Raw genomic sequence first — 23,497 nt, 5'->3', positions numbered from 1 at the left:
TAAGAATAAATTTGTCTGATATCATCAATACCCACTAATAGTAGATCAGATCTCATATGGATTTCAATGTGAACAATATCCATTCTTATACAGTAAACGAAAATCATATCCATCTTCATGTTATGCTTTCGTGCATCCGTTAATGATAGTTCCAGATTCGATCAACGATCAAGAGGAAGAAACTTGTATTATGATAGCTGCTCATTGGTTTTGGACTGTCAGGTTCGAAGTAATATTCAATCTATTCCCTCATGTTTACGAAAAAAAAAATCTATTCCCTCCTAACGAATTGATTTTGATGTGACTTTTCAACTAAATCCCTTCAAAACAGATTGATGGTGGGCAGGTTTTTAAAAGTAAAAGTCAAAATCAATCCAGCGGCAATTCAAACCGGTTTAACTGAATAAGAATCGACCGGATCAACCATACATACACGTTTTGCTAGTCTCTCACAACAATGGAGAATAAAATATTTTGTCCGCGAAAGAAAACAGATCTGGCTGAGGAAAATTACTAAAACTGTTGAAACAGGGAATAATTGATTTGATATATCATAATCTAATACAGATCAATAGAAATTGATGGGGAATTCTCCAATGCAAAAACACATAGTAGTACAAGCATGGTTTCTGAGACTACAAAGACAATTTTAGCTATCTTTAACTAGAAAGATATTACCCAAAAAAACCTAGAAAGATGAAAAAGAAAAAAAAATACACACTCCTCCCATCACTGAATATCCAAGTAGGATAATCAAATATGGTGAGAGAAAACATAATTAGTGGAGCAAAAATTTCAGATACAGGGCAAGATTGGCTACCTAATACTCAAATGGCACACTGGTGCACCCTCCTCCCATCTTTCATTCCTCTTATCTAAATTTATCTATCTCAGTCATAAGGATTTCTGAAGTTCTTTAGGAGATCTGGGATATCATAACCCAGCATATCATCAACGTCTTGTATCATCTTAGGCTTCAATTTCTCAAACTTATCAATGCTGTAACCACTCAAGACCTCCCTGAAGTGATCAACATTTGGAAAATCTCCAGCTGGTAGATGAAACTCTCTTTGAACCTGCATAAACAGAGCAGCAAAACAAAAGCAGAAACCCAAAAAGAATGAGACACATGAAATCAAAGCAGCACAAGCTGGCCCCCAAAAAAAAGTTCATACGCATCGATAGACATATTAGATGCTGAATACAACACTATGGGTGGAGGTGGGGGGTTATTTTCGAACCTTTCCAAATTCATCTTCGAGGTTATCAATTAATCGCTGTTGGGTCTTGGCTTTGCCCATTATTGCGGGCATCTCCTTTCTAAGATGGCTGATTATGTAGGCATGTATCTTAGCCGCTCTTGCACGTTTTACGAATTCATTAATCTGAAAAAGATAATTAAAATCACTACATTCTTGAAAAGAAACCACGTGACACTTTTCAGAGTGAAACCATGTAAAATAAGAAAGTGAACATACCCGGCGATCACAAGCCTTCTTGGGAATATCTTTCAGGTCTGTGAGAAGGTCATCCTGTTCTTTCTCAAAAAGTTCTTTGCCAATTGGACCCGTAACTTCTTCATTAATTGGTTTGTCATTGAATGAACTGTCATGTCAGTAGTTGATTGCATTAGCTTTTGCATAATTTTGTCAATCAAAAGCTAAGTTCAAAGAGAACCAAAATATGGGGGAAACTATCTCCAGATTCACTCTAATAGTATTGACAAGCAAATAATAATCCATGGGAAAATAGCTGGTTAGCGACTACCTCAACTAGTACCCAGCTAAGCAATATGGTAATGTAATGGATAGCACTCTGTTGTATTCTTTTCTCGCCATTGGCACATCTTATCTGACAATCCAAACATCAGATTCTCTGTATGCATAAATGTTTCCCCTTACCAAACCAAGCACCCAAACCCACTTTCACCATTATGTGAATTATACATAATGCTGAAAGCAGCTATAATCTTTACATTCCAGAACTTCAATTAAGGATAATATTTTGGAAAAGTTGCACCTTGTAGCCTCTGCTTGTGCGGAAGCCATCTACAGCGGGTCCACCTTTTTTTTTTTGAACCTTCGGGCCAATAGATGGAGATACACAGATTGAACAGAGGGAGATTAAAGCCCCTGCTTTGCAAGGTTAAAGAAACAAACTGACAAATACGAAAGAGGAAGATCTTTAACTAGAAATAACAACCGTTTTCCTCATATTCCCCAGTAGCATATTTGAGGCCAGCACTGGGGCTCCAAAGATCAAGTCTTAAGTCTAATGTTGCTGAAATGGAGTGGTATTTGTAAAGGGCCCGACTACTGCTCAATTCCATGGGTTAAATTCTAAAAATCTTAGGATTGGGAACATTATTATTCATGAAAAAGTATCCAAATCCAAAAGCAAAAGCAAAAAACAAATGAAGCTGCATAGAGTTTGAGGAAGAAACGAGAAGGAGAGATGAAAGAGTGAAGGACTGAAGGTTTATGCTAATGGAATCATGTGAGGTTGAAAATAAGAGATCTCCCTTTCCCAGTGGTCACATGCATTTTACATATGTTTTTTCTCTATTTTTCACCATTTGAATAGAAACAATGGGAAAGCAGTAGAATTCATACTGGTTTTGTTGTTGACTAAGCATAATGATTTGTTGTTGAACAAGGTGGAACATAGATATTCATAAAAAAATAAAAAAGGTGGATCAGAGAACAATAGTCAATAGAGAGGCCAGTGTCTTCTCAATTACAATGGACAATGCAATTTGACAATCTCTGGCCAGCATAAAAAGTTGACATCCAAACAGCATGAAAACCTAGGGATTTCTGATTGATTTACTGGAAAAGGCAGAAAATGTAGTTTCACAGTTAATTGGTTATTGATTGAGGTTCCCAGCACCCGATGATAGGAGAGAAGCCTTGCGGAAGAGAAGAAAATTTTCAGAAACAAAGGAAAGGCATCAGTTAGCTTCCATCTAATTATTAAACACAGAACCAGTCATAAGCTCCATGTTGTAGCTGAGATCCCAATCAAATAATTAAAACAGGGGAAGATGGAAATAAGGGAAATACTGACACCAGCCATCGAGACATATGGCATTGCATATTTTTGCCTATCATTTTGGGAAATTCGCTGTCTGCATTTCATTTCCCAAACACCCCATAACTTGATCCATGAAACCAAGGATTAAATATGAGGTCATTTTCATGAAAATATTATTCCTAGAAACAATATTTAGGTAAAATTTCATGTTTAAAGCAGGATATAGCAAAGAAGATGTTTCAATTGGCCTTCATAAAGCTACCATCAATCTACCATCAATAGATTCACACCTAACCCCTAATACTTTTAAGGAAACCTCAGGACTATCAAATCAAATTCCTTAAGCAAACATAAAATGAACCACAAGTAATCAACTATAAAAAAGGGAAATTGTTCTGAACGGTCAATTATGTACTACATAATCTTGTTAGGTATCACCCAGTATATGGGTTCTTCCTACTTCATTCTGGAGCTCCATCTATTGAAACAAGAGCTATACATACTTCCCAAAAAGTAAAGAATTTTCACATACTGAAAAAAATAACCTTTAAGAGAGATAAAGAGCATACCCTATGTAAACACGCATGACCTCAGGAGTGTTTAAAACTTTACCAAGTGACCACATCAAGGCACCATAAACTCTCATCAGCTACAATATAGTATCAATTTACATCAGCAATAACATTAGAATGTGTTTTTCTTTTTTTGGATGAATAATGTTAGGAATGTTATTACCAAGAACGTGAAAGTAACTGCCTGCTGCTCAATATGAGAAAGAATACCAGAAAAGGGAATAAAACAGTCAAGAAGCCTTACCTGTTGAGTGTCAACTTGATCTGACTTATTTAGGACCACACGTATCTTGTCATCGTGACCACGTAGAGATCCAATCACACGCTTGAACTCATCACTGATGTCTAGTTTATGAGGATCAAATAGAAGAAGAATGAGGTCACATTTCGCTGCAAACCATGATGTAACACCGGTGAAATCATAGCTGCGCTGTGTTCGTTGTTTTTCGCCAGATAGGACTCCAGGAGTATCCACAAATGTGATGTGATCAAGCAGCTAGTAACATATAAAGAAACATAAGTTACAAAGAAAACATGATGTCAAGTAATAATAAGTATAGAATAGTCACTCACTGGATGGGGCATTTGGGAACATTGAAATTTTGATAAAAACGCTGTTCCAAATGTTGTGAGACCACTATAGGGCATGTCTGCTTGAACAGCAACAGTATTACCCGGAATACTTCTTTCATCAGGTCCTGACTGTTCGAAAAAAGGGGTGGGGGGGAGGAAGCAAATACACAATGCAGACATAATTCATATGAGCAAATATGGAAAATATATATATTGCCAAAAGTGAAACAGTGATCAAAAAGATTTTGAAAAATATAAATGGATGCTGATAAAGCTGAGGTAACACCGCATACATCTAACAAACTCCACACCCTGCTAAACACAGGAAGCCTTGTGCCCTGGGTACTCCTGTTTTCTGGATGTTGATAAAATTGGCTATTCTATATATTGAAAGTTGAAACCATCTCAGATGGCTAACTAAAGCCAATGGTTGTCTAGCACTAAGTTTACAACAGTTCCAACATATTTATGCCAAAACACCAAACCAACAAATTTGCACCGAGAAAGATTGCACACATAAACTAAGACAATAAAAGAGACCACATTGGAACAAAAGCCATTTGAGAAATTGAAAGATTTTTACATCATGATTTTAACAATCCCCTTCACAATCACACATTCACACCTCTTGCAAACTCCATCTCAAGTAGGCGATGAAGCCTTCTTTCCATGGTTGTCATGGCACCTAGGGGCTAGGCGAACCAACGCACTGGAGACGGTACAAGGCGACACCAACAAGTCAGCCAAGGTGCCCTAGTCCATCAAGGTGCCTAACTTGGAAATGACAACTCAGAGCCTTGCCCAACTACTCAAAAGGTTCTTATGTATTCCTCACCATTTCAATCTAGGCCATCATCAAGCCTTTAACCTTGTTTACCTCCATTATTTGCCCCCTGTAATTCATTCACATAGGAGCTTTAAATGAATTTTCTTGCAAAAGTCCTGAAGGACTGGAGGCTTATCCTTATCCTAAGTGGGGGTGTATTGGGTTTTTCAATACTAATGCTTGGGCTCAACTTCTACATAAAAAATTAAATATGAAGTCTATGAACTCAAACACAGATTGAAGAGGAGAGAAACTTAGTAAAGGAGAGGGGCAACAATTCGTAGTGGTAGGCACTATTGCCTAAACTGTAAATGCTACCTAGTAGCACCTTGTCTTTCCGCCCTCCATTTCTTTCTATTTAGCAAATAAGCCCTTATAGTAGTTTCCCTTGGCTCAACGCTAACTCTTAAGGGTTGTCCAAATGCCTCAACACTGATTGTTTTTCAATGGTTCTGCACAAACCAAGTGTTTTCCACGTCTAACACTCAAACTTTACTAGTCACCAAGTGAAACTTCTTGTGTCTTTTGCAAAAGGTAATGACATTCTTGTTGTGCGCAATTACAATATAAAGTTTGATGACCATCGATTGCTCAGCAGGTGAAGGGTTCTAGATATTATTAATGTTTCAAGTAAGCACTCATGTTGCATCCTGCTTGGTGGTTGTAGGTCAAGAAATAAAGCCACTAAGTAGGTGGATCATATAACACAAGTACCAACCTCTAGAGGGCATATTTGCAGATGAAAAGCACAGAATGATCCCACCAACCCTTGAAGCCGAGAGGAGATAATTCCCAGATAACGCACAAAGGTCAATGGTATTGTTAAGATCATCTATCTAAGGTCCAAAGACGCAATATATAGGCCTCAAGTGATTCATAAAATATTAGCTCAAAAGAAGCTTAAATCATCCATGTGGACATCTGCTGGCATCCAACATTAAAAAAGTACCTTTAAAACGAGCTGTTGATCTAAAACCCTGAAATCTTCACTAAAGTGCACATAGGCCTTCAATCTTGTGAAAGTTCTCACAAGAATTGACTAATTCAAGTCTAAGGTGCTTATTAAGAAAAAGATGTCCTTAATTGTGAGATTCCAGAGTGCAGCATCTCCTTCTGTCCTCTAAGAGTCCACAAAAGACTGTCCAAGCATATGGAAACGTGGGCATACTCTTTGAGGCTTAGCATGATTTTTGTTACAATACTGGAGATAGAAAATAATGATCAGCAGAGAGAAGAAGAGTGCAATTGCTAAAGAGGCTAGCAAACAATAATGAGGCCTTCCCCCTCCATTCAATATACAATAATTAGAATACACAACACCTAGTAGGAATATGAAAGTAAAGAGAGTCCCAAAGACCAAGGCAAACAAGAGCAGCAAGAATTAGGAGTTAAGAGACATTCACCACTGTTAGGTCACAGTCAAAAAAACACAACGAGTAGGACTCTTCATATTGTTGGAAAATACAATAGTCCTAATCCTATAAAATATCAATTTAAAGTTATTTCCATTAGACCACCAAACATTTCCACGAGACATGGACGTTTGTCCTTCGGTTCAATGTCAGTACAGCACATGGATGTGCTTTGACATACAGTTTACAGTCTTGGACAAAAGTAAGTCAACAAGGTGTCCACCGTAGGGTGGGATGCTCCAATTAGGTTAATGACTTCTAAATGGTTTTTGGGTGTGAGAGACTTTCCAAAGACAAGATTGCAAAAATTTTACAAATTCAATAATACATTGTGGAGATTTTCTACTTTGATGATTCCAAGACTGGCTTCTTCATCCTTCACCAGGTTGAGGTTTTGGTGAAGTTATCCCATTGATTGTTGAAGCCATCTTTAATACTTGCTCACTTAGTGATAAATCTTCTTTAATGCTGCTTTATACTCAATGGATTTTTAAAAGATTTTATATGCAAATAAGTAATCCTACACATGGTAGGAAGTTTCAGCAAATTTCGCCCGAGTTTCGGGCGAAATTCACCTAGTTCGACAAATACCGAAATCGATATTTACTAAAAGTCGCTGAAAAATCGGAGATTTTTCCAAATCGGTAAAATACAGGCAAAAATGGCTGAAACTTCACCGAACCTGCCGGAATCTTTGTTGGAATCACCGGTAAGTGACCTCCTTCCTTTTTCTCTCTCTATGCGATGATTTTCACTTTTGTGTTTGAGTCAATTGGTTGCAGATGATTTTCTCTAACTCTACCTTCAGAGACTCATCTTCCTCCAACAGATTCTCTGTTTGATTCGATCGGTCACAGAAGCTTTTCTTCGACTCTTCCTTTAGACATTATTCTTCTTCATCCGATTTAATTTCCTACAACGGAGATTTTTGCGAGTGCTATTTCTCTGTTGAGTCGAACGTTTGCATGCTTTCCTTCTCATAGATTCTTCTTTATCTGCTTCCTCCGATTCAACTTCGAGCTTTGTACTTCTTCTTGCACAGCACCTTCATGATCTCTAACTTCTTGAGCTAACAAGAAAGCTTACCTTTAGAGGTCTGTGAAATGGAATTGAAATTTCACACTAAGAATTTGTCTAACCTTAAATTAGCTTTGGAACTTGAAATGGCCGAAGATGGTTATCAATTTCTGCACAAAATGTCACATGTCAAAAAGGCATTCTAAGTATAGCGTGCAAATGCCCACCTGTCAATCTTTATCCATGGTTGATCAAGATGAGGAAGTAGCGCTGGAAATGTAGGCGAAATCGATTCGCTGGTTTCAACAACTAGCGAAAGGAGAAATCACCTAGATCCTACATACCGCAATCTGAAAGGTTGCTTTCAACACAAAAACAAGAGGCATGGACTTATAGCTGATGGAGATGTGGGGTCTAATAGTCCAAACCATCTCAGTGACTATCTTGTTTCTTGCCATTGTAGTTACCAGGACACATTAAAGCATTCAGTACCTTTTGTTAGAATTTTTTTGGGTAAAAATACCTTTGTTAGAATTACTCCTACCAGTCTTGCATCTCATATAATCTTTTAATTTTATTTATTTTTTCTTATACTGCAGCTTCTCAACATCCTTAATTAATAAACATTTGTAATTTGTTTGTGTGCTTACTGCTTCTATATATCTACATTCAAGTACATAAAACATGATAGAACCAGTTAACCGAAAAATATGTAAGGGTACATGAGCATATGTGTACCATGGGGGCACACTCCATGTACTTAAAGGTTTCCTATCCACCCCTAGTTACTTCAAGTGCAAGTACCCTATCATGGCCATATATTCTCTTTTTTTTATCTTTCCTATCACATAGCTGTTTAGCATTATTAGTGAAACCATGTGAGGGAGAGAGCTGCATCTTGCACAACTCACCCTTTTCATCTTCTTCTTCCTCTTCTGGCTCTGGTTTCGCAGTAGTGTTCTAAGTGACATGAACTCATCCAAATTTTCAAAACTAAGAACCTATAGTCTTCAGAGTCACCTTTGATTCTCTCTTCTACCTTTCGCAGCTGATTGCTGCTTATTAGTTACCGTTTTTCTTGGATCAGATTATCATTAGGATGAAGAATTAAGATCTACCAAGTCAGATTTACCTACCTACCATGCCCACGATGGAATTTCTGGGTTATTCCTCTCAGAATTTTGTGGATACTGTGCCTGCTGCTGCTGCTGCCATATAATGATATTTATATTTGAAGGGCTTTTTAGTCCCACCAAAAGGAGCACTAGATCCAATTGTTTTGTTTCAGGTTTTTTTGAAACATATATTGAAATTTACAAAATTTCTGCCTCAAGAAACAGTTTTGACACAACAACAATTTTGTCATCGCATCTGTTTCTCAAAGCAAAAGTTGGGTGCGGACAAAATTTATGTGAAACAATTTCGAGAGGGGCATTCAAGGAATTTGGCATTCTAAACATAAGAATGCTGCAAAAACCCTGTTGGTACTGTTTTAGCTTCCAGAAGCAAGTTTTATCAAACGCCTATAAAAGTGTTTCTGCTTTCAGAAATACTCAACACAATTTCTGGTGTCTTTCAAAGTACAAACACTTGGTGGCGTATAAACGGTTCCTAAGTTTATCTCAGATCTGTTTAGTCACTGCTTTGGACTTTTTTTAGTCCTTATTTGCTACTTCTGTTACCGCCAACGTCTGATTCAAAATCCATGACTGATATCCTTAATGGTCAGACAAACTCAAATAAATTGAGTAGGGGGTCTAATTATTTGTCATGCGCACAAGCAGTGGAGACTAATATTCATGCTAAAGGTAAGATCAAATACATTAATGAAGAACCCCATAAATTTGATCTAAAGGATCCTAATATGTCACAGCCCATGTGAGAACTCTATTGTTAACATCTGATTGTCAAATAGCGTTAAGCCACTTATTGCTGCCAATGTGATGTTCCAAACATTGGCTAAAGGAGTGCTGGATGACCCATTGACCTTTTTGAGAGCTACTCCAGGTGAAAAAAATTTCAAGAGCCTACGAACTGTATGAAAGACTCCCAATTCTCTAAAGGTGAATCCGTAAATCTGATATACTTCAGTACTTGCAAAACATACCTTGAGGAGTTAACAGATATATCAGCCCCTATCTACCGATCATGATCAATTAAAGCAACAACAGGCTGAGTTCCATGAGGCATAGTTTTCAGCTGGCCTTCACCCTGATTATCAGACCGTTAAAAGTTCGAGCACTCGCTGATGAAACCACGCCTTTTCCCAATACAGTTTTCTATTGTCTAAATTGACTTGTTACTGGCTCTCTCCTAAGCCCTTTAATGCTGCCCCTACAACACGCTGCTTTTGTTGCTGATAGTAGTAAAAGCGTCAATTGAGGTCGTGGATAATTCTTTGACCATAGCTGTGGCTTAATCAGTCATGGCACTTACAGACAACAGACAGATAAATCTTCTCACCAGTTAACTTCAGAAGCCTAATCATACAGTTGATACATGCTCGCAAAGAGCATAACAAACCCGATTGGGTCTCTTGAGTTAGTCAACACCAATTTTACTGATATTCCTACTGATCAAATATCCAATACCACTTCTACCCACCCATCTGCATCAAGGGGAACTCCTACTAGGTGCATTCTTTCTAATGATTAGTAAGGTATGCATCTAACACATCTACAACAGCTTGAAGCCATTAGTGCCTCCAGTTCCACTGCTACCTTAGCACATACGGGTAATACTTCTCTTTTTGCTTTCCCTTCTAGTTTGAGGATTATTGACTCTGGGGTACCCTGCCACATGATTGATACGTCCAGATATTTTCTTCTTTACGTAATTGTACTGATTGTTCACCAATTATTCTTGCAGATGGTTCCTCTACTAAGGTCACAAGTCAGGGTGTTGTGTCTTCCACTAACCATGAATTTGCCACCTGGCCTTTTTTAGCCTAAATTTCCTCTTGCTATATGTTAGTCAACACAGAGAATTTTAATTGCTCAATGGCTTTTAGTATGTCTTCCAATATTTGCAGACCAGGAGGATGATTGGTAGTGGATTTGGACAGTCAATCTTGTATTACTTAAATGGAATTGGACCTTCTACTGCAGCTGCTGCTTCTACAAGTATGTCTCCATTACAGTAGCACCTTCATCTTGGCCACCCCTCCTTGTCCAAGCTTCAGTTGATGTTTCCTAGCTATCGATTGGTTTCTTCTAAGCACTGTAAAGCTTGAGAATTGGGAAACCACCATAGATCTCCCTTCCCTTGTCATAGTACTTCCAGTAATTTGTCTTTGCTTTCTTTAGTTTATTCAGATATTTGGGATCCTAACATGTTTGATATAGATTAGGATTTACTTAACTTTGTGAGCTTCAATGATGGCCATTCTATGTTAACTTAGGTTTATATGTTAAAGGATCAGTGTCAATTTGTCCCTGTTTTTCAAAATTATTACAATGAATGAACAATAAAAACCCAATTTGATGCTTCTAGTAAAATCTTTTGGTCTGACAATTCTCTTGAATATGTTCAAAGAGAAATTTATGTACTTTTCTCCTCCAAGGGAACAGTACATTGAATGAGTTGCTCTTACACCCCTCAAACAAAATGGGGTGGCCGAGCATAAGAACATCACCTTTTGGACATAGCTCATTCTATTATGTTCCAAATGAGGGTCCCAAAATGTTCTAGGTATGATGCTATCTAAACTGCCTGTTTTCTAATCAACTGTATGCCTTCTTCTGAACTCAACAACAAAGTCCCATTGAATATACTTAACCCATATTCACCATTGTTTTCTCTACCACCAAGTGTTTTTGGGTGTGTGCTTTGTCCATCTTTTGCAGTTGGGATTTGATAAACCTGCACCTTGTGCTACACAAGATTTTTTCTTTTTCGGGGGAAGGGGGGGGGGGCATTCTCATAAGCAGAAAGGGTATCATACCTTAAGGTCATCAGTCCATCAGCGCTGAGGTTACATTTTTTGAGAACAAACTATATTACTCTACATCAGAAGAGCTGTCCCAGGTTCTTCCCATGGACCAAACTGATGCTCATCTTATCCCCTTGCTCCCCTCTATTGACGTGGAGCCGTGTTGTCTGCTGGTATATAGATGGGGGCCAGCCCCTGCTGCCTACTTCAGTGCCCTATGTCACTGCAGCCACTAAAAAAGCCTTCCCTAATCCACCTGCTGACACCGCAGATCCTCCAGGCTTGCCAGTTGCTCTTTGTAGAGGTACTCATTTCTGCACTTCAAAACATCGCACACCATATCCAATTATTCAGTTGCTAAGTATATTGTCATTTCCCATCTAACTTCCATGCAAAAGTCATTTATCTCTTCTTTAAGCTACTAATATTCCTAAACTCATCCTGAGGCACTCTCTCATCCTAGGTGGGAAGTTGTTGTGGACGTTGAGATCAATGCTTTCTTATCGAGAAAGACATGGTCCTTGGTAGATTTACCTCCTATAAAGATGTGGTCCATTTCCACTAGGTTTATACTATCAAATATTTTCCTGATGGAAACACAGAATGTCTTAAAGCCCGGTCAGTTGTTAAGGACTGTGCTCCAACATATAGTGTCGACTACTTAAAGACTTTTTCTCTAGTGGCTAGACTAAAGTCATCTCAGGCTCTCATATCCTTAGCGGTTAATCTTGATTGGCCACTATACTTGTTGGATGTTAAAAATGCTTTCCTATGCAATCGATCTTCAAGAAGACGTATGTATGGAGCAGCCTCCTGGATTTGTTACCCTGAAGAAGGCATCAAGCAAGGAGTGCAAACTTCACAAAGCAATGTATCGGCCTAAAGCAGCCTCCATGTGCTTAGTTTGACAAATTTAGTACTATTGTCATACACTATAAATTCCCTCGATGTTATTCTGATCATTCAATGTTTGTTCCATGACAAGGCAATCAAGTAGTCATTCTTGTTGTGTATGTTAATGATATCATCATCTTTGGTAATGACTTTGCAAGCACAGCCAAAGTAAAAACATATCTTCACCAACATTTCCAAATGAAAGACTTGGGTCATCTCCGATGTTTTCTAGGTATTGAAGTGCTTCACATTAAGAAGGGGATTAACTTATCCCAACAAAAGTATGCTCTTGATCTCTTGACTGATACAGGCCTTCTTGCTACTAAACCAATAGACACACCTATGATGCTCCTCAAAAGTTTGGATCTGCTGGAAGTGAAGATTTTAATGATCTTTACTGATTTACAAGGTTAGTCAGAAAGTTGATTTACCTCATCATCACAAGGCTTTGTAGGACTGGTTAGCCAGTTTATGCAATCTCCCAAGAAAATTCATTGCTGAGATGTCTGCCACATCCAAAATCTTAGGGGATCCCCCCCCCCAAGGTAAGGGCTTATCTGTTAACCTCATCACAACACTGATATTAAAGGATACTCTGATGCTGATTGGGCAAGGGCAGATGGTGATATATTATCAACTACTGGATATTGTGCCTTTGTGGGAGGAAATCTTGTCACTTGACGAAGGAAGGAACAAGCTATTTTTACTTGTTCAAGTGTTGAAGCTGAATATAGGGCTATGGCTTACACTACTGCTGAGTTACTATGGCTATAATCATTCTTTCGGAGTTATGATTTACTATTAATTCCCCTATGAAGATGTTTTGTAACAATCAAGTGCCGAGCAACATAGCCAGTAAACCTATGTTTCATGAATGCAGCAACTAGCAAGCACATCAAGGTTGACTGTCATTTTGTCAAAGATGTTTTGTCCTCAAGAAAAGGACTGTCACCCCATATGTTTCTTCTTAGAATCAGTTCGGTGAATATTTTCACCAAACCTTCGCCTGGTCCCACTTTCAAGGATGGCAATTACAGGCTGGGCATGGGTGATTTATATACTCCAGCTTCAGGGGAGTGTCAAACAAAAAATACGTAAGAGTATACAGGTCTATTTGTACTGTGGGGGTACACTCCATGTACACATATAATATAGGTTTTCCATATTCACTCTTAGTTACTTCCATGTCGAGTACTATATCATGGGCATATATTCTGCCAAATAATTCTGTTTTTTTTCTTTTCCTTCCTCGCCCCTATTAAGTAGCTGCTTAGCATTACTAATAAAGCCATTGTGAGGGGGAGAGCTGCACCTTGCGAAACTCCCCCTTCTCCTCTTGTCTTCTCCATCTCCTTCTTCTTCTTGTCTGGCTCTGGTTTCACAGTAGTGTTATAAGTGACGAAACTTATTCTAACTGTCATATGACAATTCCTTCTAGAATTAATACTATAAATTAGTCTTGAGTCTCTTGATGCTTCAAAAGCTTCACTTCACCTCATCTACCTTCTCTAATTCTATGAACATTGTTCATTCTCTTCAATTCTTTCAGAAGAAAGATACTCAAAATACACACCACAGATATTAATAGAAACTATGTAGTCAAAATTTTAATTGTAATGATGCATGTAGAAAGAAAAATATTCTGATTTGAAACTTCGTGATTAAGAATACAAAAGAACATAGAAATAAATTTTGAAGTACCATAACAACAACAAATCTGTCGGTTGTGGGCTCAGGTCCAATGTGAGATCCTGTCAGAATAAAGCAAGTTTTAAGTACATTAACAGTATTTCTTTGCCACATTCACGCTAAAAAAATTAAAAAACTGAATAAATGTGGTCAAAACTTACCTGGATAGCCACCTTTGAGTAAATGCTTAATAAATGTCGTTTTCCCAGTGGAGTATTGACCCAGAAGCATGACCATCGGCTTAGCATCAAAATCACTATTTGACTGCAAGTTGAATACATCAAAAGTAGTTCATAAAATTGATTAAAGCATCAAAATGCAAACTATAAAACTCAGAAACAAATATATATATATATATATATATATATATATATTATATATATATATATATATATATATATATATATATATATATATGTATGTATGTATGTATACATGTTCACACCCTTTACCTAAAAGAAGGTTGAGATATAGAACATACAGAAAATTGGGATTTCCTAACATCAAACTAAACAAGGATAACAGTACAGATTGCAGCTGTACAGGGCGACACAAGCCAATGCAAGGCACATTCCCATGCCGATGATGGCTTGGAACCCTAGTATAGCTGCTCTCCATTACATGTGCAGTGGTAGTGCCTCCCCGTAAATGGAAGTGTGATAAGAGTAGTCCACTCACCAGTAGAGGAGATACAAAATCATTAAACCGATATGTAACTTCCAATGGCTTCAGCTTTTCAACATACAACCGCTTCAGACCATCAACTATTGATGTGACAGCACTTAAAGGTACCTAGATATGCATAAGATAGTTTGCAAGATGTAAATAAAGTGAAAAACCAGTTGCAACAGCATGATAAATACCCTACATGACAGATTATTGATACACTCATGTACGATTGCCACTTTACTAGGGAAAAGGTAATGAAAATGCATCCAAAGGGCTAGATTAATGTAAAGCACTTTGGAAACATGTTCCAAACAAACATGACTACATAATTAATCCATTGAATGCAGGCTGATATAATATCAAGACTAAGTTTATCACATTCTACATAACTTGATAGTGTTCAAAGACACAGTAATCTGTTCGAAATTAGTACAAGTAGATTCAGATAGCAAACCAAACCACCATTTTGAGATTGCTCAACACTATCAAGAAAAGACCAGCAGTCAGTAGTATGTAGGGTTACATCATTGAAAAATGATCACTTGGTCCACAACCTGTCATTCTTTCCTGAGAATAGGACATTTTCACTTGTATGGAGCCATGGAGATGTGTAGCAAATTTGAATGTTTATGGGTATAATATAATACATTACCACAGGCAACCCAGTTAATTTATTAGGTTTGATCATAATAAATAACTTATAGAGAACCCTCAAAACCCCTCCTCCCTCCCAACCCAAAAAAAGAAATAACAAGTAAAAGGGGATCACATATAACTTTCAGGTTCAGCAAAATTTTCTACTTCCTAAGATTAAAACAAAAAAGCTTCATTTAATTAATCAATTTCCAGAAAATTTATAACTCTCAAATCGAGCATATGTGTTAGCACACAAAATCAGTTTTGACATAATGTACATTGTCCAATGAATGGCATTCATTCAGTTAATATGAGAAAAAAAAAGCATGAACATACTGGGACAATCGATAAAAGAATGAAAGGGTACCCTTTTTGAAGATTTTGAAGAAAACCAATGAGCTGTTGGGGGTGGAACTGTTACTGCATCAAAAAAGGCTGCAACCTTAGAACCAATGAATAAAAAGCCAATATACGTTTATCAGTGAAATACAAGAAAATCTCTTACCAATTGATTCAGAATCTGTCTTCTGGGGCGAACGTCTTTTCTGGGGGCAAAAAAAAAAATGAAGACTAATTAATTTAAAAAACTCACTTGATCACCTCAGTGAGCATAACTTAATAACATAACTTACAGCTAGTAAAACATCCAACCCTTCCATAGCTGGAGTATTAATATTCTCATGGTCAACTGTAAAATCAGAAAAATAAAATAAGCACTGTCCAAATAATTACATATATATAATTCTAAAAAACTTCAAGTGAAAAGATTTAAATAAATCATGATGGATGCACAATAACTTTTTTCAGAACCAAAAAAAAAACATTATGCTCAACTCTTCTTCTTCTTTTTTTCCTTTTTTGATAGTTTTGTGTCTAACGTCTGTTAAAAAAGCCAAAACTAGAAGGTGTTCCTTATTTTACCTTCTTTAAGAGCATCTTGGGATACTTCATGTCCTGCTTGTGCTAATGCAATTAGCTGTTCATGACAAGAATTTAGTAAAGAATAAATTTATCTAGAAAATTGATAAAATTTGAAGATTAAAGTATGCCAGAACCTGCATCGCAGTTACAAAGTCACTAAAAGCAAGGAACCCTTGACGCTTGGAATCTGCAATTGCCCACACCTACGAAGAAAAGAAGAAGAAAAAAAAAGGACATATCAGCTAAATGTGAAATAAATAGGACCAAATTAAAGACATAATCTGCATTTCCCTTTAGTGTAATTTAACTATGCCCGTCGGAGACACTTCCAATATATAAAAGAGTGACCCCATCGGAGCCTTAGATTATCAAGCTACAGAGTCTGGACTGAGTTCATCTAAATACACGGAAATGTGGACCGCACTAGTGAAATTGTAGGACGAATCATGAAACAATAGAAGCAAAAAAGCTACTAGTGAAGAAAGAAAACCTGCTTGAGTTCAGGTCGAGATAATTTGGACATGCCGAAGAACTTGATCGCATCGTTTCCTGTAATGCGGCCATCGCCATCTGGAGGAAAAAAACAGGTTCAAAAATCGAAGATTCAAGAAAGAGAACCATTAAGTTGTAGGAAATGAAGAAATGAGGGAACAGACCTGAATCGGCAAAGTTAAACCATTCCTGATAAATCTTCTGATTCTCCTTCGAACAAATACTGATCGGATTCGAAAGAATTTCCATAAAAGAAGAAGAACTGCTAATCTAAAACAGTTCGATCTGAGATTCAGAAATATTTTGAAATTGAGAGTTCGATTTGAAGTTTGAACTCTCAAAGAGTAGAGAGGGGAGAGAGAGGACACCAACTTTTCTCTCTCGTAAGACTAAATAACAAAAAAAACGAAAAACTTGAAATGAGGGAAAAGTAGAAAACAATAGATATTAGGTTTATTTTATTAACAGTTTTCCCGCTTCATTAATGGGGAGAAGTGGATGATCGGGTGTAAAAAGTAATCAGACAACTATAGGGGGACGTGTCCCTGATGAGGATCCTGACCGTCCAGATACAAAAGTAAATCTGATGATGGAACTGTAAGTTAATTCTGACGATGATTAAGGTGCACTATGTGGAAATTGATAATACGGCCTGTGACCAGATAATTTCTCCGAATAATTCCCTGGCATATTTTCATTTTGATTCAGCTTTTTTTTTCGAAAACTCAAAAACCAATTACCGCGTATGGAGGGCGATGGACCTTTTTTTCAAAACTATCAGTCCACATTGTAAGCTTTGGTTCCCCAAGTGGCTCCCACGAATGGTTAGGAACCCTACATCTTATGGGTACTTCTTTTTTACATCTCAATTCTCAAATGAGTTCTTTGATGTACATCTAATAATGAGTTTTTATGTAATTATAATATAGGGGGTTTTGCTCTTAGTCTCAGGAGATTCGAACACCAATTTCTTACGTGGAAGTGTTGGTTTTTTGTCAACTAACAGTGTTGACATATTTAAACTTCAAAAAACTCTGGTAAAGAGTGTGGTTCCTATACCTTGGATCCTATCTGGACCTCGTCATTTTAGAAGGATCTACTTTATCTATATTTAGAGGTAGGTATTTCTCCTACATATGTGATAAGTACAGCTTATAGTTATCAATCTATCTTAGAATTTTATTTTTTTTTGTAAAAAACTATCTTAGAATTTGATACTAGGAAAATTGAAAATTACCCAACTTCATTGTTCTGAAATAAAATCTAGTGACAATAGATTTAATTCTAGTGGGTTGGTAGCAATACTCAAAATTAATAGGTTGTAGATTCAAATTTGGACTCTTACCATAAAAAAGAATCAAATTTGGTAAATTCCACTAATGCTTTCGTGTTAATTCTTTAAAAGCATTATTCTTTGTGGATGTGCTTTTAGAATTAGCTTCCTATTGTAGTAAGATTAAGGAAGTCTTAGGTTTAAGCTTTTATCCCTCTACATCTTTGACTTTCCATCCTCGCAAGCCTGCAAGCCCTAGTCCCCTTGGCTGAATTATCATTATTCTTATCTAATTTTAAACTCAGGTCTTTAATCTCATTCATATACGTTCCAATCCTATAAGCTTTGAATTCATATATTTTTACCAAAAAAAAAAATAAAAATAAAAGAATTCATATATCATGCCAAAATGAAGAGGGTAATCAAAAATTTCAGCCTTTGTATTTCTTTGCAATTGAGCCGATGGTTCATGTTTTAATTTATGATTTAATTTCTTTAAACCAAGCCCTTTATTATTGGCCGAACCAAAGCCATATGTTTTGTATTGGGTTGGTTCGTTTTATTCTTCACCTAGTCTGATTGATGGTGGCTTGAGAACGTTGAGAGGCTTTTGCGTTAGGGCATTTGACGGTCTCATTCTCCTCTAGCTATGGCGTCATTCCGGTGGTATTTGGAGTCTTTTTCATGGGCTTTTGATTCCCTTGATTCTCTTGTAAGTTTTACATGACTTTTAATTCTTTATATCCCACATAGTGAGATTGAAGTCTTACCTGAGCTTCAAGGATGTAGGAAATATTGTCTAACCCGTCAATAAATCATCTTTGTCTCCTCGCTTATTTTCTTTGTATTTTTATTTTTTTTAATAAATTACAAAATTGCATGTTTTAGTGAGGCCTAAACTCTAGGTTACACACTTTAGTGCCCTAAATTATAAATTGCACACTCTCAAAATTTAACTCTAAGTTGCATGCTCACATTCCATCCAAGAGTCAAATGACATAACTACTCCAATTTAAACCCTCTCCTACTCAACCTTTAGGAGGGTGATACATATCATCGCCAGAAACCCCCAAAGCCAGCAACCACCTTTCGCACACGCCTGCACATGAAATTAGAGTCTCAGATTTACCGTGCCAATGGTTTGTAAGCTTTGGTGGGTTGGGATTGGAATAAAGGAGCAGGAAATCCATTTTCAATCTTTCACACGCAACATAAAATCCACATTCTTGTCAAGCTTCCACAAGTCTTCAGGTTTTATACACCATTGCTCTCAATCTCTCACCATTGTCAGTTGAATCATTTTGCCCCAGTGAGAAGTCGGTTCAATTTTGGTTATGATTTTGATTATTTTCCATTTTGTATGGTTTTCTCCTGCATAATTTTTTTCTTCTATGGTTATCTTCATCACAATCTGAAATAGGTGCTTCAAAGACCTACCTAGAATCAAGGTTCAATGTGTCGGTGATATATTGCCAACACAAGGCGATATATCGCCATGTCGCTTTGGGGCAACATGATTCCCCAACGAAACGACTTATCCAAAAAATACCCATATATAGCCGAAAATTTGGCGATATATTGTGAAAAGTTGATTTTTCAACAATATATCGTCAAATTCACCATATTTAATAAAATTTCATCTGGTTTTCACCGATTTTTCATTCGATTCTTCCAAAGGGACGTAGGACCTCTATAGGCTTTGGGGGCGCTGCCCCCACTCCCTTGCTCACTCACCGAGGAGCGAGACCCCGTGTCCATCAGCAACATAATATGAAGCATGAGTCATATTCAATATAATTGTATAATGAATTGTAGACATTATTACTTCTCTTCACTAGTTGTGTGTTTGTATTCTCTTTGCATGTCTACATTAGTTTATATGAGTTTTCTAAACTTCTATAGCCGGGCATATGCCAATTAGAAACTTTAAAGTAAGTGATGGTTTAGGCCAAAATATTGCTCCTAGTGTGTTTATTGGCATCAACTTAGGCTACACAAGAAAATTCAAGCAAAAAAGACTCTAAATACCCCCTAAAACCAGGTGTTGAATTTTCATCGACACCCTTCCAAAAGTCGCCGACATATCAGTGAAATGTCGCTATGTTGTTGGTGTTGCCAACCACCGACATGGCTACATAGTCTGACATTTTGGACCTTGTCTAGAACGCCTTTCTAAGTAACACTCTCATCGGGAGGGAGAGAGAGAGATGTGGGAGGTGGGAGTGGTGGTCGCCGGCAACAGCGGTAGGTGGTTTTCAACAATGACAAGTAGAAGATGGATGAAGCTCACATAAGGGTTGGATATATGAAGGTTTAAATAGGGGTAATTATACCATTTGACTCTAATAATGTAACATATGGCCATTTTATTCATGGCTTAACAGAAAGGAACGTGCAACTTGTAATTTTGAAAGTATGTAATATATAATTTAAGGTACTAAAGCATGCAACCAGGTTGCCAACAGCACATTTTTTTTTCCGTTGCAACCCAGATTCGTTGCGAGCCTGTCCCGGCCCCGGGGAGTCCAAGACTATGGCTTGTTTCAACCCAAATTTTTTCCCTAGTGGGAGAGTAAAGATTTTTTTTTTTTTTTAGTTAAAAGGGAGAGTAAAGAATCCACAACAGAAGAAAAAGGTGAGAAGGATTAAAAAAAACAAAAACCCACAACTCTTACATGATAAACATCATTTTCCCCTTTCTCCAAGAGTATGGTGGGAAAAAGAAATGAGAGCCAGCCCAAAAATATTTAAGAAATTTCAATTGTCTTCTTAAGCAACCAAAGTACAAGAGATAATTGGATGCCAAAGATGGTATTCAGCCTAGATCTATCCAACATGAATCCAAATAATGTAATCCCAGCTTTGTTGTGCTGAAAATATTTCACTGCAGAGCATCATCACCAAAGAAAACAACACAAAGCAATAAATAATTTGCCTAACAAAATATAATAAAGAATATGTTAAATTTTGTAAATCTTGGGTGTGGAATTACTAACCTAATGCTTGTCTCTTGTGAAAAGATATGGTGGTGGCACAGAGAGGCATGATAATATTGGTATTTCCGAGCTCATCAACAGGCTCTTCATCGTCCCATTCTCCGGTAGCATTGATCGGAAAATCATGTACCTGAGGTGGCGCCACCTCATAATCAGCCAATTGTGATGTTTCAGTATCAGTGCTGCCGATGCGACCTTTGAAAGTCTCAATCGTTGCACACACATGCCATTTGGCCGCAAGGCATGTCACTGCATGCGCCTTATGTGTTATCTTTGCGGCACTCCTCAGGCATATAAACAACCCCGTCACAAGCGTGATCGAACATAGCTGTGTTAGAACATCGATCATGATCATGTTAACGTTGCATCTGTGTGTGATCGTTCGATGAAGAAGAAAGAAAGGAATCCAGAATGCTTACAGCTAATTCGCCGGAATTGAAGACGGTAACCACATAGCTCGAGCGAGTGAGAATAAGCAATGAAGCCAGTTGAATCGCCGTGATAGATAGCAGAGCGAAGATGATGAAAACTCGAAATCTATGGCTTATAATCCTTAAATGTCTCCTTATCCTTAAGTGCTCCTTCAATATCCATGCTATGTCGGATTCTACTTGGAGAACTTCGGCAAAGTTTTGTAGTCGGAGAATTTGCAGGTAGCAGAGCAACCGGAATAAGATGCACACCAAGTAGATGATGGAAGTTCTGTATAACCATGAACATAGCTCAAATGTGCAAACGATCGCGGCGCTTACGAAATCGTTGCCTAAGAAAGGGATTCGACTCGCGGCTGAGCTGAACCACCATATCTTGTAGGCGCTCTCCACCACGAAACAGGGGATCACAAGCCCTAGAAGTAGCTTCCATGACATCTGCAAAATTGGATTGATTGAGGTGATTAAATGAAATGAATTGAACAGAGATTCAGAAGAAATTGAATCAAAATCAATAAAAATAGCAGCAGAAGAAACTTACATTGAGTTGCTCTGTATATCCATGGCCGACCTTTTCGCTTTCCTCATAAAGCTTATCAAGAAAGAGAAAATGGCGAAGACCGTGTGTACGGAGGAAGCGAGAGATACAGAAGAAGGAGAGGGCAGCAACGATGGAGAGAGGCAATTGAACGACGATATCATAAGGGCGGCTATGTCTGGTGTTGCAGGTTGAGCAGGCAAGAAAGGAGTGAGAGAGAAAAGGAACAACGATCGCCAAGAGAAGAAACAGAGACCATGAGAGACCACACCTCCATATAGTGGATTGATCTAAACACAACCATTGAAGACATGATCTGAAGCTATCCAACTCATCTCTTGACTTTGAGATTGAGATGCTTTCGTTGAATACCTTGTTCGTTTTTCTCATCAGATTTTCTCTCTCATACTCCTCCATTATGAAGCTTTAGATTTCTCTATCGGAAAATCTGGAAATTCATGAACACAAACGTTGATTCCATACCTTATATGTGGGAAAACTCTAGAGTCATACGGAAAAGACACCGATTAGAAAACCCAGTTCTTGGAGCCATTTCCGCCATTAAAAATTTGGAAATTCTCTCCAGCTCGTCATTGATTCACGCTTAGACCTACCTTATACCTTTTGTAAAACATGTTCAGACTGATGACCTGAGCTGAAAATGACAGTTTCTGAATTATTCTAAGGTGGTTTCTCAACCCTTTTGGGAAGGGAAAACCACAACTACGCAACCCAGGGACCCAATATTTTTTTCTTTCTTCTATTGACTCCAGATATATTAGAGAGAACGAGCCAAGCACTAAGCTGGCCAATAAATGAGTGAAAATCGGCCATCAAGCGCTCGGAACCGGTAGGAGGCCTCACGACCTCTGCTGCAAAATTTTTACGAGCTCCTCTGATGCTTTTGTACGGTAAAAATAAAGAGGTCTGCCAGAAATACACCATATTATGCTCTCAGCCATTGGAACGGGTGGGAGGGCTCATGAGTCCTGACCTCTGATTCAAAATTTTAAGACTGTTTTGACATTTTTTGACCATAAAAATAAGGCCAGTTAAAATTTTTCACTCACTCTTTGACATCTCATTTTGTTAAAAATATTTAAATAATTAAAGCTTACATGTATTATTTTAATATAATATTACCTTATATTTATTTCAAACTTTTTTTATGATTTTTGTCCTAATATTTTTAGTCTCACGTCAAATAACAAGGAATTGATTATTTGATTAATATATAAAGATCACCTATATCACTTATCTTTATGTTATGGATAGCACCCACGTAGTAAGGTGCGAACTGTTGTGCAACACGAGCCCAGCTTCAACCCTAGTCCGAGCAAGCCACGAATATATAGCTTATATTAATATAATATTAATATTAATAATTCTATATTTGACTTGGAACTTATAGGGAGGTGACCTATCTTACCTTTTCGGGCTTTGTATAAATCCAAGCTCAAGCTCCTTTTTAAATTAATGAATTTTACTCCTCCTCTCTTTTTTATTGTTTTTTTGTATGGCACTGAATACAACTTAATTGCAATTGAAGTCATTTTTCTAGAGTACAACCTTAAAGGTTTAACTAATTGATCTT

General features: G+C 37.5%; 2 protein-coding genes across 2 annotated transcripts; both read right to left on the bottom strand.

Moving 5' to 3' along the window:
• Window positions 1-462: 462 nt before the first annotated feature.
• Window positions 463-17,073, bottom strand: LOC149002846 (EH domain-containing protein 1-like). Its single transcript, XM_089136362.1, has 16 exons — window positions 16,830-17,073; window positions 16,664-16,743; window positions 16,308-16,376; window positions 16,174-16,228; window positions 15,885-15,940; window positions 15,758-15,797; window positions 15,620-15,672; window positions 14,626-14,739; window positions 14,109-14,211; window positions 13,960-14,009; window positions 4,179-4,307; window positions 3,850-4,101; window positions 3,603-3,682; window positions 1,479-1,605; window positions 1,242-1,385; window positions 463-1,076 (listed from the first exon to the last, which is right to left on the bottom strand). Exons 1-16 carry the CDS (start codon window positions 16,912-16,914, stop codon window positions 891-893), a joined length of 1,623 nt encoding a protein of 540 aa, XP_088992488.1. The 5' UTR covers window positions 16,915-17,073; the 3' UTR covers window positions 463-890.
• A 3,471-nt stretch (window positions 17,074-20,544) lies between these two features.
• On the bottom strand, window positions 20,545-22,565 carry LOC149002845 (uncharacterized). Its single transcript, XM_089137785.1, has 4 exons — window positions 21,907-22,565; window positions 21,354-21,803; window positions 20,935-21,262; window positions 20,545-20,822 (listed from the first exon to the last, which is right to left on the bottom strand). The coding sequence occupies exons 1-4, from the start codon at window positions 22,318-22,320 to the stop codon at window positions 20,686-20,688; spliced, it is 1,329 nt and encodes a 442-aa protein (XP_088993911.1). The 5' UTR covers window positions 22,321-22,565; the 3' UTR covers window positions 20,545-20,685.
• Window positions 22,566-23,497: the final 932 nt, after the last annotated feature.

Source organism: Hakea prostrata, chromosome 10, assembly GCF_041222555.1.
Source record: "Hakea prostrata isolate BN-2017 chromosome 10, UWA_Hpros_2, whole genome shotgun sequence".
Taxonomy (NCBI): domain Eukaryota; kingdom Viridiplantae; phylum Streptophyta; class Magnoliopsida; order Proteales; family Proteaceae; genus Hakea; species Hakea prostrata.
The sequence above is the reverse complement of the archived record's forward strand: the minus strand, read 5'-3'. Positions and strand labels throughout refer to the sequence as shown.